Source organism: Colletotrichum fructicola (assembly GCF_000319635.2).
Source record: "Colletotrichum fructicola Nara gc5 chromosome Unknown KSG_Nara_v1_contig03, whole genome shotgun sequence".
Taxonomy (NCBI): Eukaryota; Fungi; Ascomycota; class Sordariomycetes; order Glomerellales; family Glomerellaceae; genus Colletotrichum; species Colletotrichum fructicola.
In genome coordinates, this window is record NW_027094053.1 from 2,822,120 (window position 1) to 2,838,831 (window position 16,712).

The 16,712-nt window shown below is 50.8% G+C and overlaps 3 protein-coding genes across 3 annotated transcripts; 2 read left to right on the top strand and 1 right to left on the bottom strand.

Moving 5' to 3' along the window:
* Positions 1 to 310: 310 nt before the first annotated feature.
* Positions 311 to 7,198, top strand: gloL-2 (Highly reducing polyketide synthase gloL; the record flags this gene model as incomplete). Its single annotated transcript, XM_066151470.1, has 10 exons — positions 311 to 867; positions 922 to 1,077; positions 1,132 to 1,366; positions 1,434 to 1,502; positions 1,554 to 1,677; positions 1,734 to 1,846; positions 1,898 to 2,345; positions 2,395 to 2,850; positions 2,906 to 6,243; positions 6,308 to 7,198. 10 exons carry the CDS (start codon positions 311 to 313, stop codon positions 7,196 to 7,198), a joined length of 6,387 nt encoding a protein of 2,128 aa, XP_066009264.1.
* A 3,731-nt stretch (positions 7,199 to 10,929) lies between these two features.
* On the top strand, positions 10,930 to 12,949 carry CGGC5_v005559 (putative MFS-type transporter; the record flags this gene model as incomplete). The annotated part of the gene is made up of 3 exons (XM_032030503.1): positions 10,930 to 11,498; positions 11,554 to 12,299; positions 12,363 to 12,949. The coding sequence occupies 3 exons, from the start codon at positions 10,930 to 10,932 to the stop codon at positions 12,947 to 12,949; spliced, it is 1,902 nt and encodes a 633-aa protein (XP_031890314.1).
* An 845-nt stretch (positions 12,950 to 13,794) lies between these two features.
* Positions 13,795 to 15,121, bottom strand: CGGC5_v005560 (Satratoxin biosynthesis SC1 cluster protein 4; the record flags this gene model as incomplete). The annotated part of the gene is made up of 5 exons (XM_032030502.1): positions 13,795 to 14,107; positions 14,159 to 14,299; positions 14,350 to 14,467; positions 14,537 to 14,906; positions 14,975 to 15,121. The coding sequence occupies 5 exons, from the start codon at positions 15,119 to 15,121 to the stop codon at positions 13,795 to 13,797; spliced, it is 1,089 nt and encodes a 362-aa protein (XP_031890317.1).
* Between the last annotated feature and the right edge of the window lie 1,591 nt (positions 15,122 to 16,712).

Genomic DNA, 16,712 nt, shown 5'->3' on the forward strand with positions numbered 1-16,712 from the left:
AGACATGGGCGGAACTTCGGTGTATCGCGATGTCTCCATCGTTGCCGCTAACCGCAGACCCCCAGGTAAGAATTCCCTTCCATTGGTCTGCTCGGTTCTGACGAAGTCCGATCCGTTTTGAGGCTCCGGCATAATAAGATAAAGTGTGCAAGAGGTCTTCGGGGGTGGTGTCGTGTGATCCTTCGGCACTTCCAAAGTCCCAAACATATTACTCAGAGATTTCTGCGCCCAATACTGGACCCAATACGCCTGAGCTCTGTCATCAATCGCCATTATAGAAGTTTCGGTACTTCTGCACAACTTGAACAGCATGTGGACGAAATCTGACTATTCAAGGCCGGTACCCGTTGATGATCAAGGTACAGCAACGGGACTCTATGAGCCAATCGCTATTATCGGCATGGGAGTGCGGCTCCCCGGACATATTCATACCCCAGCAGACTACTGGGACCTTCTATTCAATGGCAGAAGTGGACGGTGCCGCGTCCCCAAGAGTCGATACAATGTCGAAGCCTGGTATGGTCCGGGCAGACCCAACCATGTCCCAACGGAGTTTGGCTACTTCCTCGAGGAACTGAATCTAGCACATGTGGATCCTAGCTTCTGGTCTTTCACAAAACAGGAAGCTGAGCGCATGGATCCTCGACAGCGACTATTTCTTGAAGTTGCTTACGAGGCTCTTCAGAGTTCCGGAACCACAAAGTTCAGGGGTACCGATGTTGGCGTCTATGTTGGCACCATGGGCGACGACTGGAGTCAGCTTGAGTCTCGCGACGAGCAGAGCCTCGAGCAAGTTCGACCTGATGTATATGGAGATTATATCCTTGCAAACAGAGCCTCGTATGAGTTCGACTTGACCGGACCGAGGTGAGTCCAACACCGTGAGCCTTCATGAACTATCTGAGCTAAACTCAAGCTCAGTGTTGTGGTCCGCACCGCTTGCTCTGCCTCTCTTGTTGCACTGCATATGGCATGCAGGGACCTGCATGGAGGCGATTGCACTTCTGCCATAGTCGGTGGCGTCAACCTCATTCTTACTCCAAAAGATACGACAGTCATGCATCAACAGGGTGTACTGTCTCCGATGGGCTCTTGTAAAAGCTTTGATGCCGAAGCTGATGGTTTTGCAAGAGGAGAAGGCGTTTCTGTAGTCTACATTAAGAAGCTCTCGGATGCCGTACGGGATGGCGACCCCATCCGGGCGGTCATTCGGTCTACATGTCTGTCCGGCAATGGGAGAACCCCGGGTCTTACCACACCAAGTTCCCAGAGTCATGAGAGACTGATGAGACGAGGGCATCGGATAGCCGGTATTACGGACTTGTCGAAGACTGCGATGGTTGAGTGCCATGGAACTGGAACCTCTGTAAGTCTCACTGCTCTACCATTCTGGATGTGAAAATGTCGAGCTGACGGTCTTGTGTAACTTATAGGTTGGCGACCCTATTGAGGTCGGCGCGGTTGCCAATATTTGGGGAGATCACGGCATCTACATCGGATCGGTAAGGCAAACAGTGTTGCACAGTAATGTCCGATGCTCACATCAGTCCTAGGTCAAACCTAATATTGGTCATGGCGAAGGTGCATCGGGGTTATCCAGCATCATCAAAATGGTATTAGCATTGGAAAACTCGACAATCCCACCCAATATCAACTTCAAGACGCCTAATACAGCAAGTAAGCTTACTCTATGCAATAATCAAGATGTGGCGAATGCTCATGTGTGGATCTAGTTCCTTGGGAACGTGCTAAACTGAAGGTGCCAACAACGCCTTTGCCCTGGCCATCAGATAGACTCGAACGAGCCTCTGTCAATAGTTTTGGGATAGGCGGTTCTAATGCGCACGTCAGTAGGTCCATGTCAAGTTGTTTGGTGAGATTCTGACCGTGAATCTAGGTTTTACTCGAGTCAGCTGCCTGTTTTGGCGTGCAGTCCTCTCGCCGTGTTCACGACCGGAACCTCAGAACTTCCAACCATCGTCTTCTCACCTTCTCTGCGCGCCATATAGACTCGGTCAGCCGTTTAGCATTAGATGTCGAACGATATCTGGATCGAAAAACTCAACTCCTGGGAGATGTGGCCTGGTCTCTGAACACTCGACGAGAGACCCACGCGCATCGCGCATTCTGTGTAACAGACGCCAATGGCCCTTTCCAGATGTCCTCGATAACCAAGCGAAACAATAACCCGCCAAGCCTGATTTGGTTGTTCACAGGACAGGGAGCTCAGTGGGCTCAAATGGGAAAAGAGCTGCTTCAGCAGAATGTTCTAGTCCAACAGACTATCAATCGCTTGGACAGCGTGCTGGCAAGCCTGTCTGATCCCCCGCAATGGAAATTGAAAGGTAACTTTTCCCCTTGAAATTGAACACGCTCCAATACTGATCAAATCAGATCTACTTCTAGCACCCAAAGAGCAGAGCAGACTTGCCGAGGCGGAATTCTCACAGCCATGTCTTGTTGCCATCCAGGTCGCTCTTGTGGATTTGCTCAGATCATGGGGTGTCACACCCGATGCCGTTGTCGGACACTCTTCAGGAGAAACTGCCGCCGCTTATGCAAGTGGAGCAATCACAGCTGAAGATGCTATTCGCATTGCATACCACCGAGGTCAGATTACCCTGCTCATCAAAGCCGCCCATAAAGGCTCCATGGCCGCAGTCGGACTTGGTCGAAGTCAGGTTCAGAAGTTTCTCCGCCCAGGTGTTATGATCGGCTGTGAGAACTCACCCGCCAGCGTGACGTTGTCTGGTGAGGCAGATGTGCTTGAAGACGTGATGAAAGACATCATGGCCGAACACCCTGGAGTGCTAGCACGGAGCCTTCATGTTGAGTGCGGGTACCATTCGCGTGAGTTGCATGCTCCTTACTTCTTTCCAGCCACACTGACAGATATCCCCGGCAGAACATATGAAAACAGCAGAGATGGACTTTACAAGACGATTGGAGGGGTGGTTGCAGCCAGTTAAACCGAAAATCCCATTTTATTCGTCGGTCACAGGCATACTGAACAACGATATGTCTCACTCATACTGGGTACGAAACGTGGTTTCTCCAGTTCTATTCAGCACAGCAGTTGAGTCTGTTCTCGACGATTTCAAGTCAGCAGCTTTCGTGGAGATAGGTCCACATTCCGCCCTCGCTGGCCCTATACGGCAGATCTTGCACAGCAAGGGTCGGGTCGCTCAGTATGTCCCGACCTTAGTCCGCAATGAGGATGCGGTATCCTGTGTTTTGAAGACCGCAGGAGAGCTGTGGTCAGTTGGCGCTAGTATTGAGCTCGCCGCAGTTACACCAGCCGGGAACTTTCTGACAGATATACCAACATACCCTTGGCACTATGACAAAGAGTATTGGGTCGAGAGTAGACTTTCTAGATCCTGGCGTCTGCGCAAGTTTGACCATCACGAGCTGTTGGGCACTCGGGTTGAGGAGATCTCCGATGCTTGTCCTGCCTGGAGATGCAATCTCAGAGTCGAGGATGTTCCGTGGATCCGAGATCATATGATTCTCGGAGAGAACATATTTCCTGCAGCAGGATTTGTGTCCATGATTGGGGAAGCGTTGAAGCAACTGAAAGGGTCCGTCAACTACACCCTCGGGCATGTCACGTTTGATTCCGCTTTGGTGCTGAACGACCGTCCGGTCGAGCTCGTCACTGTTCTCAATCCTCCGCCACCCACGCCGTATCTGGATTCGGAATGGTACGAGTTCTCGATCTCTTCGCTTAGTGAAGGCGGTGACACTTGGGTCAGACATGCCATGGGCGAGTGCAAAGCTGGCTCTGATTCAGGCCACCAGGCCACAGAAGTTGTGAAGCTTCCCCGCAAGGTCTCCTTGGACTCCTTCTACAGTACCTGGAAGAGGTTTGGACTGGAATACGGTGCCAGGTTCCGCAACCTTGCCGATGCTAGCTCCCATGTTACCGAACCGACAGCCATTGCATCTCTGCAAACGGAATTATCAGACTACGAAATGGCATCCTACGCCATTCATCCCACAGCTCTTGATTCGAGCATGCATTTTGCGATGGTCGCATCATGTCGTGGTCTTAGCAAAAACTTCAAGCAGATGGCGATTCCTACATACATCGAGGAATTGTATGTTAGCAGACCATCAGGAAAGATACACCTCGAAGCGACAGCGACTGAGAACTCGTTGATGAAATTATCAAGCTACATCACTGGAGTATCTGATGGTGAAACTGTCATTGACATCAGAGGTCTTGAGGTGGAGCCTGTTGCTGGTAGCTCTGACATCCAGGCCGAGGATCCCCATGCCGGCGCTATTGTGGAATGGAAACCCGACATTGACTTCCTAGACCTTTCTCTTATTTTTCGTCACCAAGACCTTGGTTCTTGCACCAGAAGCCTGGAGAAGCTGGTGCTGGCATGTATTGTGGAGTCTAGAGCGCAATTGCAGTTCCTCCCGGCAACGCAACCACATTTCGTCGACTTCAAGAGCTGGCTGGATGCAACATACCGAAAGGCTGTGGCTGGAGAACACCAAGATCTTGCCAGTGCATTTGATATCGCACACACCTCTCCTCAGTTGAGACAGGCGCTCATCGCAGACATGCTAGAAGCTTGCAAGGGCACACCCACGGAAAGCCTTGCGCTGGCCGTCCATCGTGTGTACACGAATGCTGCAGCGTGCTTCACTGGCAGGCCAGACGCTATCAAGGCCATAGATTCTGCCATATCAATGGCTCAAAATGCGGAAACTCCTAGCGACATCGATCTCACATCTTTCCTTCAACTTTTGGGTCACAAGAGGCCGAACATGAATGTTCTGCACATCGGTGGTTCCGACGACACTGCCGCTACCATCAACAAGATATTGTCAGCTCTTTCATCTGATAGCTTTGGCGACCGTCTCTACGGAAACTACGTCTATGCCTGCACATCGTCAGAACCTTCTACTCCGGTGCAGGACTGTTTCCGAAATTTCCCCGCTGCCAAGTACAGTAATCTCAATACTGATGCTGACTTCATATCTCAGGGACTCAGAAACGAGTCGTTTGATGTGATACTTGTTTTTGATGCAGTATCATCTTCGAGAACCAATTTGAAGAAGATGCGCAAATTGCTGAAGTCTACGGGGCGCATAATACTCGGGCAGACCAATTCAGCATCAAGAACTTTCCAATATGTCACGGGCCTTCTACCACAGTCGATTTCGTTGTCGGAGAATCTGGAACTACAAAATTATCTTCGAGATCAGCTACAGCATGCTGGCTTCGATGGTAGTTCGGCCGCTACGCTCTTGGGCGATTATTCACGCATGACCATCGCCCGCCCTTTCTCGGACCACTGGAAGACCGACCGAATCAGCATCATTTGCGAGGACCCAGCCCATCATTTGGTCAAAGATGCAACAAAGGCTCTTCGTGGGCTCGGTGTAGATCTCGACTTCGTCGTCCTAGGCGAGGAACTGCCCTGGGGACAGCCAGTCGTGAGCCTCTTGGATCTTGAAGGCTCTTTCATCCATGGAATGTCACAGCAAGGATGGGAAGATCTCAAGAAGACCATTCTTTCGGCACAAGATGAGAAGGTGCTGTGGGTGACCGGGGCTTGCCAAATCGAATGCAAGAATCCGAATGATTCCCTGGTATTGGGCCTCGCCCGAACTCTTCGCAGGGAACTTTCGATGGATTTTGTCACCTTGGAGCTTGAGTCATTTGACGCCAATGGCTGGAAAGTTATGCATACCATACTCAACAGCTTCGGACAGCGTATCAATGGAGGTGACTTGGATCCAGAGTCGGAGTATGTGTTTTCACAAGGCTTGCTTCACATCAGTCGCTTCCATTCAGTCGAAGTCTCAAAGCTCTTGCAAGAGTCGAGTGAAGCCTCCAGTGAAGAGATTCGGGGTCACAAAGGGCTTTCTGAAGTGTCTGAGACCGATATGTTAGACAACTGCCATCTCCCGGCCAGCTCATTGACACCGTCCATGACCTGCCGCTCGGATCGAACCTATGTTTTTGTCGGTGGGCTCGGCGGACTCGGCCAGGCCACGGCAAGATTTCTTGTCGAGCGAGGAGCCAGAGAGCTCATTTTCTTTTCGAGGTCAGCTGAGCAGTCAGCTAAGGGTCATCCTGAGTATTTTGAAGAGTTGAGGGCTTTCGGGTGTGTTGTCCAAGCGATCTCTGGGAGTGTCAATGACATGGATGATGTTGCAAAAATGGTTCACTCGGCAAACCGTCCGATCGCTGGGTTGCTGCAGGCAGCTATGGTTCTCCAGGTATGCTCACCCTTCGTATTTCCAATGCCGCCAAAACTGATCGAAACTGACAACCACACTACAGGATATCAACATCACCGACATGACCTTTGAACAGTGGCAAACAGCAGTTGACCCGAAGGTGCAGGGGACTTGGAATCTCCACAATGCTTTGCAGCAGCACCAAAGCGAGCCCCTTGACTTCTTCTTTCTTTTCAGTTCGCTCTCGGGTCTTGGAGGTCAGATTGGTCAGGCAAACTATGCAGCAGGTAACGCCTTTCTTGACGCCTTCGTGCAGTATCGCCACTCCAACGGACTGGCTTGCTCAGTTCTCGACATTGGCATTATGGAAGATATTGGCGTCTTAGCGAGGGAGCAGAATCGTCTTGAAGCCCTGCGGGCGACGAAGCAACATTGCCTGCACGAACAGGACCTTCTTGATGCTTTGGAGTTGATGATCAGACGGTCTCAGCCAGTATCCGAAGAAGAGATTCACGCCATTCAAAACGTCAATGGCTTCTCAAGTCGCGGTCAAGTTGCCGTCGGCATGAGATCATCAGCTACCTCCAGCAGTCGAAACGGATGGCAGAAAGATCCACGTTCGGGGTTCCTGTCGAATACAGGACTGACGGGAGGAACTGAGAAAATGGGGGAAGAGGGAATCACTCTGAACGTTTTCTTGAGAAGAAGTCACCTTGATCCGTCGCATCTTGAATCAGACAATGCAAGGGCATTTCTGGCTAAAGAGATTGGTGGGGCGTTGCAGGGTTTCGGCATGAGAGAAGATGAAGAGGTTGATCTGTCACGACCCTTGCAGACGGACTCTTTGGTGACGGTGGAGCTCCGCAATTGGATCCGGCAGAAGATGGGTGTTTCTTTCACCGTTGTGGAGTTGCGGAGTGCGGAGAGTATTTTTGCATTGGGCCAAATGGCTGCAGCCAGGCTTTTGACTATGGGCGACAGGAACACACACTGAGTGTCTCTTGAAGCCCTTCTTTATGTAAGATACAACCAGGCTCAACTTGGGCTCACTTGTGATTTATCCTTGGCATCTAAAATGGAATGATCCTCATACACCGCCACTGTTTAGCTGTGTTAGGAACAGCGAAAGTCATAACGCAACTGTGAAGGCAGACAATCGACGAGAGGCTTTATATCATACTTTCTGGCGTAACTGGGATTCTAGTCAATACGGGCTTTGCTACTTTCTTTCACCGACTCGAGATGCCACTCGCAACCCGAGAATGCTCACGGTCCCCATAGTTTCAGTCGAAATTGCATGGTACATTATCCCACCGGGTGTCACTGAATTACAATCCACCGCGTGCGGAGCTCCAACTCGTCAGAGTAAATAGAAAACTTTCCTTGTAGCTGATCGAAAGCCGTGTAGTTGGGAGAAGCTAGAGAAAACCGGAGGTTCCTTGAACTGCAGCCCACTGGCACCCGATGGGATGACTAGGGAAGATGTGATTCATTATCGCAGTCCTTGACTGAACTTAGTGCCCCTAGTGTTCGAGGAGACTGATACCCAGAAAAATAAACTTTGTTCAGTATTGCGCTCGAGATTCGGAAGTAAGGCCATCTACCTGGACTCCTATGTCATTCATAAGTCAAGCAGAGTTTTGGACGCCGTGAGTCTGACAATATGTACGCTGTCCACGACAGCAATGATAGACTGAGGAGATTAAACACCTCGAACAGGGAACAACGTCGATGTAATCTTGACTATGTAGCTCAATAATGAGTACAATTCAATATCGTCAGGCATACGGCAAAGGCCTGAAAATAGATTCCATCCGGTTGGCGGTAGTCCATCACCGAGCAAAGTGCGGTGAAGGTTTTAGTCGACTCGACTGAATCATGCTGAAGCTAAAAATGTTGACTGGGGCGTCGAAAATTGATTAAATCATGGCATCATTGGAATTTGACCTTTTTATCACAACCCTCGCACGAATAATTGTGGAGTAATTGACCTCATACCGATGAGTTCGTGAGAATGGTGCCATAATTTTGAAGCCCGACTTTCTACTTTGAGTCTCTCAACATTATATAACCACAGGCAATTCCCAGCTCCAGTCTAGTTGCCATCCTCAACACCACTCTCTTCATTTCATTCATCTCTACGTCGTTTCCCAGACTCCATACCTTCGACCACAAGATGCAGTTCAACGCTATTCTCCTCACCCTCGGCCTGTTGAGCGCCACTGCTTCCGCTGAGACCATTCTCGGATGCTGGAACGGCCGATTCACCTGCGCCGGCGCTTGTATCAACAAGGGCGAGTGCAAAGAAATCCAGAGCAGCGACAACGCCTGGTGCTGCGTTGTTTGATTTAAAGAGCGATCAGACTCAATATCTCGACATTTGTAAGTAAATGCAGACAATGTCAACAAATAACGGACAAAGACTAACAGTTTTTACAATGCTCAGGCCCCCCCTTAATTCTAATATGAATCGTGTTATGGGATGGATGAGTTAATGGGATGTTTTGGCGCTGTGAGACTACCTACCAAAGAACCAAACGATACTGTACTTAGTCAACTACTGTTACAGTGCAGTCTCTACTGCTCTAATTGAAGGCTTCTTCTGAAACAAATTGACAACTGGTGAATTGTATGAGCTCATTGTTACCAAGACACCCTAAATTTCAAAGTCGAGGTATGCTTCACCGTCTTGAGAATCTCGCGTTTGCGTTACGATTAAAATTTACATTTGACTTTTGCCATTTGATAACGACAGACAATGATGGTAGACAACGACAACAGACTATAATAGACGATCACAAGACGACGAATGATCATAATAGACCAGACTACATTAATGATCAGGACAACGTTTACGACAACAATGAGGATGATAACACCAAGAAAAGTAACGATAATAAAAATAAGAGGAATGATTGGCTAATATGGTAGTCGTCCATCCGGTTAGCTAGAAGTACCCGCCTGGAAAGCGAATCTTATTCCCCCTTTGCATATCTGCAAGTTTCTTTCTTATGGCTCGTCGTATTGAATAACCTGGATGTGAAGTTGATGCGCTCTGGATTCAAATAATGGATGCAGTCATTGGGTGGCCCGGGCGGGTCCCAATTCAACTTGACTATCACTCACAAAGTTGATCTGCTCATGTCAACAAACGTCCATCTCTATGGACCTGTCTTTTATATGCACTTGCTATATTTTGAGCTTGAACCTGCTGAAGGATTTGCGCTCCAACACTAAGACGGGAATCCCCAGTCCCGGCGCCCCGGGACTCACCTGAACATTCACTGTGGAGAAGGCGATGGAGCACCGATCATGATCCACGATGTCCCGCATCAGCGGAGGAGGGGAAGACAGTGTTGGAGCTGAGAGAATGGCCCAGTTCATACGGCTTAGTGATTCGGAAGGGCTATTTGAATTCAGCGAGAAATGAGGTGAGACTGACAGGATGTTGAGACGCAATCGAGGGACAATGTCTTGTCAACCAATTATCCTGGTGTTTTCGGGCCGCGAGCTCGTTCATGCCCGACATCACAAAGGGCAAACCGCAAAATTTCGATATTATCGCGTGAAATATCGTGATCTTCGACAGGGTGCGAGCGTGGGGGGCATCAGGCGATTTGGATGAATATTTTGCAGCTCTCGGAGCACAATTCCGAGCGTTACTCTTGATTGGTCGCTGCAATGTTTTCACAAACGCTGCAAATCCCTTCTCAACAGCTCAACAAGACATGTGATAGCGAACCATTCTTCCAGGAGAACCACGTGGCAAGGGTATCGCGGGATGTTTTAGCTCAGAGAAATCTGCAATTGCTGGAGAATGTTCCGATTGGTTTTGGAAATAGCGGTGGCCTTTCAAAAATATGTGATGCGATGCAAGTTCATCGTGGTGCATCGCAGGGTGACAGTCGCCCAAGACGTGGCGGCGCGCAAAAGGGTTCTGATCGACAGGGAACCAGAGGGGCTTTGGGTGCTAAAATCAGGGCAGCGGGCACCTGGAAGCAACATAAGGTGGGATACCGTCCAGAGAGACACAAGGAGCTTGGGGGTTCGCGCCGAAAACTTGCCTGTCTGAGCAGGATAGGAAATACCAAGCGTCAGCGGCATGTGGCGCAAGCGCCTGGATCCTTGTGAAAGTCTTGCAAGTGGACCCCGATGACGGCTGTGAGAGCGGAACCTGTGCCGGACATTCAAATTCATGAGTCGGTTTTCAGCATTCTTGAAGCTCATTCAGCCCTATGAAATTTTCAAATTGGCGATATCGCAGCCTGAAATGGTCTGTGAACCCCCATGCCAAGCTATCTAAAAGCTTTTCTGTCAACGAGGGCTGTTCGAGCAACTCATCGGACCCTATGTCCAGATTGTTCTACAAGATTAGATAATCTCGAGTTTCCCACAACTCCACGGTTGGAGAAACTTTGAGTAGGATTGGCGCGCAAAAGCTGTGGAAACTCTGTGGAGCATCACGACATGTGAATCGCCTGAGGTCGGGAGCAGAGCCTGCCATGTGGCGAACAGCGCCCAACTGATAAGGATTTATTTGACATCACTGCAACCTTTGTGAGAGCCTTCGGAAGATGACCGCACTGTTTCACACACCGCATTTGAGCGTATTTTAACGACGACTGCCCATGAACCTTCACAGCATCGTCAGTTTTCACCGTTGACGTTAATCCTGTCTTTTTGTCTCGGAAATTCCAGCTTTCTGCTCGGAGACAACAACACAAGATGACGCACGAGAAGCACTCCCTCGACACCCGCCGTGTCTCTGTTGACGCGGACGGCGAGTCTCTCGGTCGCCGTACCTCAGCACTCGAAGAGGTCCCTACCTTCGTCCCGCCGCCCGGTTTCCCAGGTCTTCCTATTACTCGACGCAGGAGCACCGTTTCGCAGACCTCGCGAGTCACCTTTGAGCATGAGCGCCCGGATGATATGGAGGAACTCGTTCTGAGTGCTTCCGCCCTGAGCCGCCACCGATCGCGAGACAGGCGTGAGTCTCAAGACCACGTCTTCGAGCTTCCTGCATTCCCTCGCGCGGCGAAGCCTGGTCCCGTTAGCACTATTCGAGAAGTTCCCTCCGAGTTTACGACACCGCAGTCGACGCGGCCGCCATCTCCAGTCTCCGGCTTTGCCTCAGGACCGCCATCCCCAGGAGAGAGGTCCGGTACTCAGACACCGGCCGAATACGAAATCGGCGCGGGGCAAGCTTACCCAGACGTCGGCACTGTCGCCTCCTTCCGTGGAGCGATTGTACTCCTCTGCACCTGCGGCGCACAACTGATGGACAACGTTTTCATGTAAGTATTGTTGGCAGAAAAGGCCCCATAAGAGAAGATACTAACAATTCAACAGGACAGGCGTGAACATCGCTCTTCCAGCTATCCAGAAAGACTTTGACGTCAAGAGCGGGGAGCTTCAGTGGCTTATCTCGGCTTACACCTTGACTTTCGGCGGCTTCCTGCTGTTGTCCGGAGTTCTGGCCGATCGCTTCGGAAGAAAATTGATTTTCTGCTCTGGCATGGCGACTTTGAGCATTTGGACCATTGCCAACGGTTTCGCGACCTCATTCATTCAGCTCTCAATTTTCCGAGCCCTCCAGGGCATCGGCGCCGCCATGACAGTACCGTCGGCGGTGGGCATCATCAGCAACTACTTCGTCGCCAAGGACCGAACTCTTGCTCTGACGATCTTTGGTGCCGCTGGAGCTGTTGGATTCTGCCTAGGCTTAATCTTCGGAGGGTTCTTGACATCGTCACTGGGATGGAGATACATCTTCTACATCCCAGTCGCAGTCACCGGCACCCTCGGCACGATTGGATGGTTCTTCCTCCCCAAGGACCGCATGGAGGGTACCTCGCGCCCCAAGCTAGACTTTGTCGGTGCTGGTCTCTCAACTGCCGGGCTTATTTTGCTCAGCTTCGTGCTCTCCAGCGGTGGCGAGTACGGTTGGGGCAAAGCTTTCATCATTGCTCTGCTCATTGTTAGCATTGCCATGATTGTTGCCTTCACCTACGTTGAGAAGAAGGTTGCCAACCCCATCATGCCACTTTCGCTGTGGAAACTTGAGAACTTTGCTGCTCTGTGGATCGGCGGATTCGGTAAGTCTTGCATCTCCAGCATACGAACTCTCGATTCAGAGACATCTGCTAACCTCTGGACAGTCATGTACGGCGGATACCAGACGACCATCTACTACACGACCCTTATTGCGCAGGAAGTGAACAAGCTCAGCGCCGGCCAGACTGCACTTCGTTTCCTTCCTATGGGTGCCACGGGCTTCATCTTCAGCCTTTCTATGTCTCGCATGCTAGAGATATTCAACCCCAAGTGGCTTCTCGCTGTAGGCATGGCCATTTGCGCTATCGCGCCAGTGCCTGCCGCGCTTATGAGGGACGATGACCTCAACTTCTGGAAGCATATCTTCCCTACAACTGTCATCGGTGTCGCTGGAACGACAATCGTGTACTGCACTATCACCGTCGTACTCCTGGCCTCAGTTCCAGTGAACGTCAAGAGTCTCTGCGGCGGTATGATCAACACCGCATTTCAAATCGGCAGCGGGTTTGGGCTTGCGGTTGCAAGCGCAGTTGTGCAGGCGGTCGATACAAAGAACGGGCACGGTATCTTGCAACAATACGGAACAGGTCTATGGTGCTGCGTTGGTTTTGCCGGTGTTGGTGTTGTCGCGAGTATCTTCGGGGTTAAGGACGTTGGCAGAGTCGTCAACGGTCCTGTGATGGCGCACTAATTCATGATTGAAATGACTTGATACGAAGGATAGATGGACATCAAAAGTTTAGCGTTGTTGATTATATGGGTAATTGGTTATAGACTTGAGACATAGTTCAGGGAGACGCGATAGCACGCCGTCAAGGAGCGCAGAATTAGTTTACGGATAGAATGCGAATTTTAGACTTTCGATAATAGAGGCCTGACTTTGACTTCATCATGTTGCATATTCCACTTCAGTGTCTGAGACCGCGGTTATTGTCACTGTCGCTTGACTCGAGCAAGCTGATGACGTGCCTGTGAATTCTCCGGTGCCCGGCCCTGGCTCCCGGTCCGGCCCGCCGGAAATCTTATGAGCCTGGGCCGCGCCCCACCCCGTGCCGACTCGGTGTATTCTCGGGCGCTCGGCAGGGTGCCACTTGCGTTTTGTTTCTAATCGTAGCGGTAGGGTCACATTGAAATGTTCACGAGAACGAGTGTAACTGAGTTCCTTGTTTCTCTTCTTTGCATGTGAGACGTTGTCTGATTGATTACCAACGAAGCTTATTGTTGCATAAAGGCGTTGGCGTTCTGGACCGCCCAACCATCAGCACCCTGCTGAAGCAACACCCAAATCACATTGTAGTCAGGGTTTATGCGAGGCCACCTAGAATTGAGTCTGCCAAGTATCATTGAAGATGCTTTGGTCAAATGTCGGAAGGCACCCATTGAAGTCTCACTGATTTGTCGATGACACATCCCTTACAGATTACTCTGAAAACAAATTGAAGTCTTCATTGTCTCATTACTAAAACGAAAAGTAGGTGCATACTGCCCAGGTATCATTTGCGCTTCCCATGCTCCCAATGGTCCCAAAAGTCCGGTCTACCGAAAAGTATCAAGCTCTATGGAGCTCTTGCTGTCGCCTGCAGGTGGCATCCTCTCGTGCCGTACCCTGACTTCTTCTGTTTTCATAATGCCTCGCGGCGTAGTCTGACCGCTTTCCACATCTTGCAAGGCTTCTTGTGATTCTTGCCATCCTGTCGTCGACATGACAACAACCGAGTTCCGTCCGTAATGGGTTCCCTGTCCGTATCGCTTCGTCCTCGCCGTCTTTGCCGTTTCGAGTGCATTCGTCTGTGACCTACTCCGTCCGTAACTTCTCGAGGCGGACTTCAGCTCGCGGTACAGCATTCTCCTGTGTAGACATTAGTAAATGATGCAGTAAAACGGTGCGTTATATACTCACAGGACAGGAATTGAGACAGCCATGATGGAGGCGGCAGGTTCAGTCAAGGTCCAGATAGTGAGGTCGACACGATCGTATGTGATATCCGTGCTAGTCATTGAGACGACTAGAACAGCTTTTACGATTCCGCAAGCTCCGGCGCTGAAACCCGTCAGTTTTTCTATCCGCGAGATCCGGATCAGAGATCTTACATAGCACCCAAGCTCATGGCGATGGCAACACCGAGTCTTTCGCGACGTCTCATTGTTGCCCTCATCAGGATCGGCCAGGGCAGAAAGGCCAGCACAAAGTCGAGGACGGCTGAATAATCTGAATGGATTCTTGTCAGTTTTGCTACGCCACGATGAAGTTGTCTCGTGATCATAGTCATCAACTTACATGCTGCAAAGAGCTGGTATCGAACCAACTTGGTCTTATCCCAGCATGTTCCGGGGACACTGCCATCCCAGACCTTCTCCAGGGGTGTGCATTTGGCGAACCCAAATATCCAGATTAGGTTCATCGAGATGTTGATCGACACGATAACGAAAATCAAAAAGTACTTTGTCCAGTTGTTGGTTACGATTCGGTATAGCGTGAGGGCGAAGGACGATTTGCTCGTTGTCGTCGCGATGATTCCGAAGGTTGCGACAAGGATCGTGAAGAGGTTGATCTCTTTTCGGTTTTCGTCGCTGATGGTCCATATATGGCGACCAAATCCCAGTGACACGATGTAAGAGTTGATGGAAACGGATATCGCCAACGCAGCCTTTGCAACGCAGCACAATTAGGTTGGTCGTTCGTGATGATGAGATACGAGAAGAGCGGCACACATACCCAAGAGCCAATGAGCAAGTGATCGTCCCACCAAAGTCCCCTGCCACGCCATATCTTGCAGTATATTCTGAGGAATAACAGTATGGCGCTTGCGCCTACCAACGACCAAGTTGCGGCAAGCAGCCGGCCGCCTCTATCGTCGACCATCGTCGGCTTTGCGGCACAAGCCCCAGGGCCACAGTTTTCTGTGGACAAAAGCTTGGGTTGAAAATCGTCAGATCTCGCAAGAGTTCAACCAACAGCCCCCAACAGCAGAGGTGCACCGCACCCTCATAATATGGAAACCAGCATATTCGTAAGTTTTTCTGATCAGCGCTCCTTGCAAGGGTGTATCCCAGGCACAACAAAGGTTCCCTCCCCGAGGAGACCAGCTGGTTTAGTGGTTTTTGGGAAAGACGTCCCCGACTCTTTTCGCGCTATGTGCCCCCCTCGAAACCAGGGCGAAAGTTACAATCATGTGTGTGCGCTAGGGCGAGCCGAGTCGTCCCAGTTAGAGATACGGAGTTCGGATGGGCGTTCAGTCTCCCGCTTTCCTGCCCCGATTTGTCGGCCGACTGGCCATCTGCTTGAACGTCGCCCTGCAGGCTGTAGGGGGGGTGCAACCTCAAGGGTGACGGTGGGCAGATGGGAGATTGGCAGTCGCACACGAAACTCCCAACATGCATTTGCATCCTTCCATGGCTTCTTCACACCACTTCACTAGACTACCGGCATGTTGGGCCACCAAATCAAGTAATGTGGCGTTGCAAAAGCCGGGTTGTACGGAGACGGAGATTCGGCAAACGCGTCGGCTTCGGCTCGCTACTCGGTTGATCTTACCAACGAGTAATTCTTGCTTTTTTCTTCTCTCTTTCTCATCAGTCATCGAGATGTCTTCCCGCTCACCCGGAAAATTTCTTGCAACCAACGATGTTCTCCAGCAGTCTGCATGCGATATTTCCTTATTCCTTTGTTCTGCAACACGCGATTCCCACCTGCATCAGGCAACAATTTCCAAGCCAACGCAACCCAGCTGAAGACTCCGCCCTTTTCTTCTCCAAAGATCACGCCAGGCCAAGAGATCCCAGCCTTACACACTAGCTGGGGTAAACCTTCTAGCGTCGAACTCAAATGATGTGGATCAAACGGGGCGAGATCCCATTCGTGCGACTGTGGGATTCCCCCGGTTTTACATGAACCGGGGCTTCTAGACTCGGTTAACCGAGGTCATCAAGTTGGAAGTCATTAGCCGTTGACCAACGGGCGAAGGTGGCTAGACGGTAGCGTAGTCTCACCATTTTGCTATGCTAAGCCGAAACCAGCAACGCTTGGCCGATGGTCCGCAAGAAGTTGGAATGACGCTAGACACCAACAGCATGCAATTACGAGATGAGATTAAGGGCCACGAATGCAAGCTGGCAGCAACGACGAACCCTCATGGGGGCCATGCGAGCTCTTCGCAATCTGGGTAGGGAAAATCATGCACACGGCCTGCAAAGGCTCGTGGTCCTCCCCGATCCCCGGACCCCAAAGGACACCCCGAGGGGCAGAGGAAGGGGCTAGATGGTGTCATGGGAGTATATTCGACCTAGGGTTCATCGATAGTCCCACGACCGATCGGTGATTACTATCCCAATTAGCACCTAGTAGCGACGCCGTCGCAACCGTTAGTCTCTAGGCAATGTCGGGAGAAGTCGTCGACCGTTGGATGGCGATGAGGCAATTAGTTGACAAAATGCCACGACTGGCTGCCGACTCC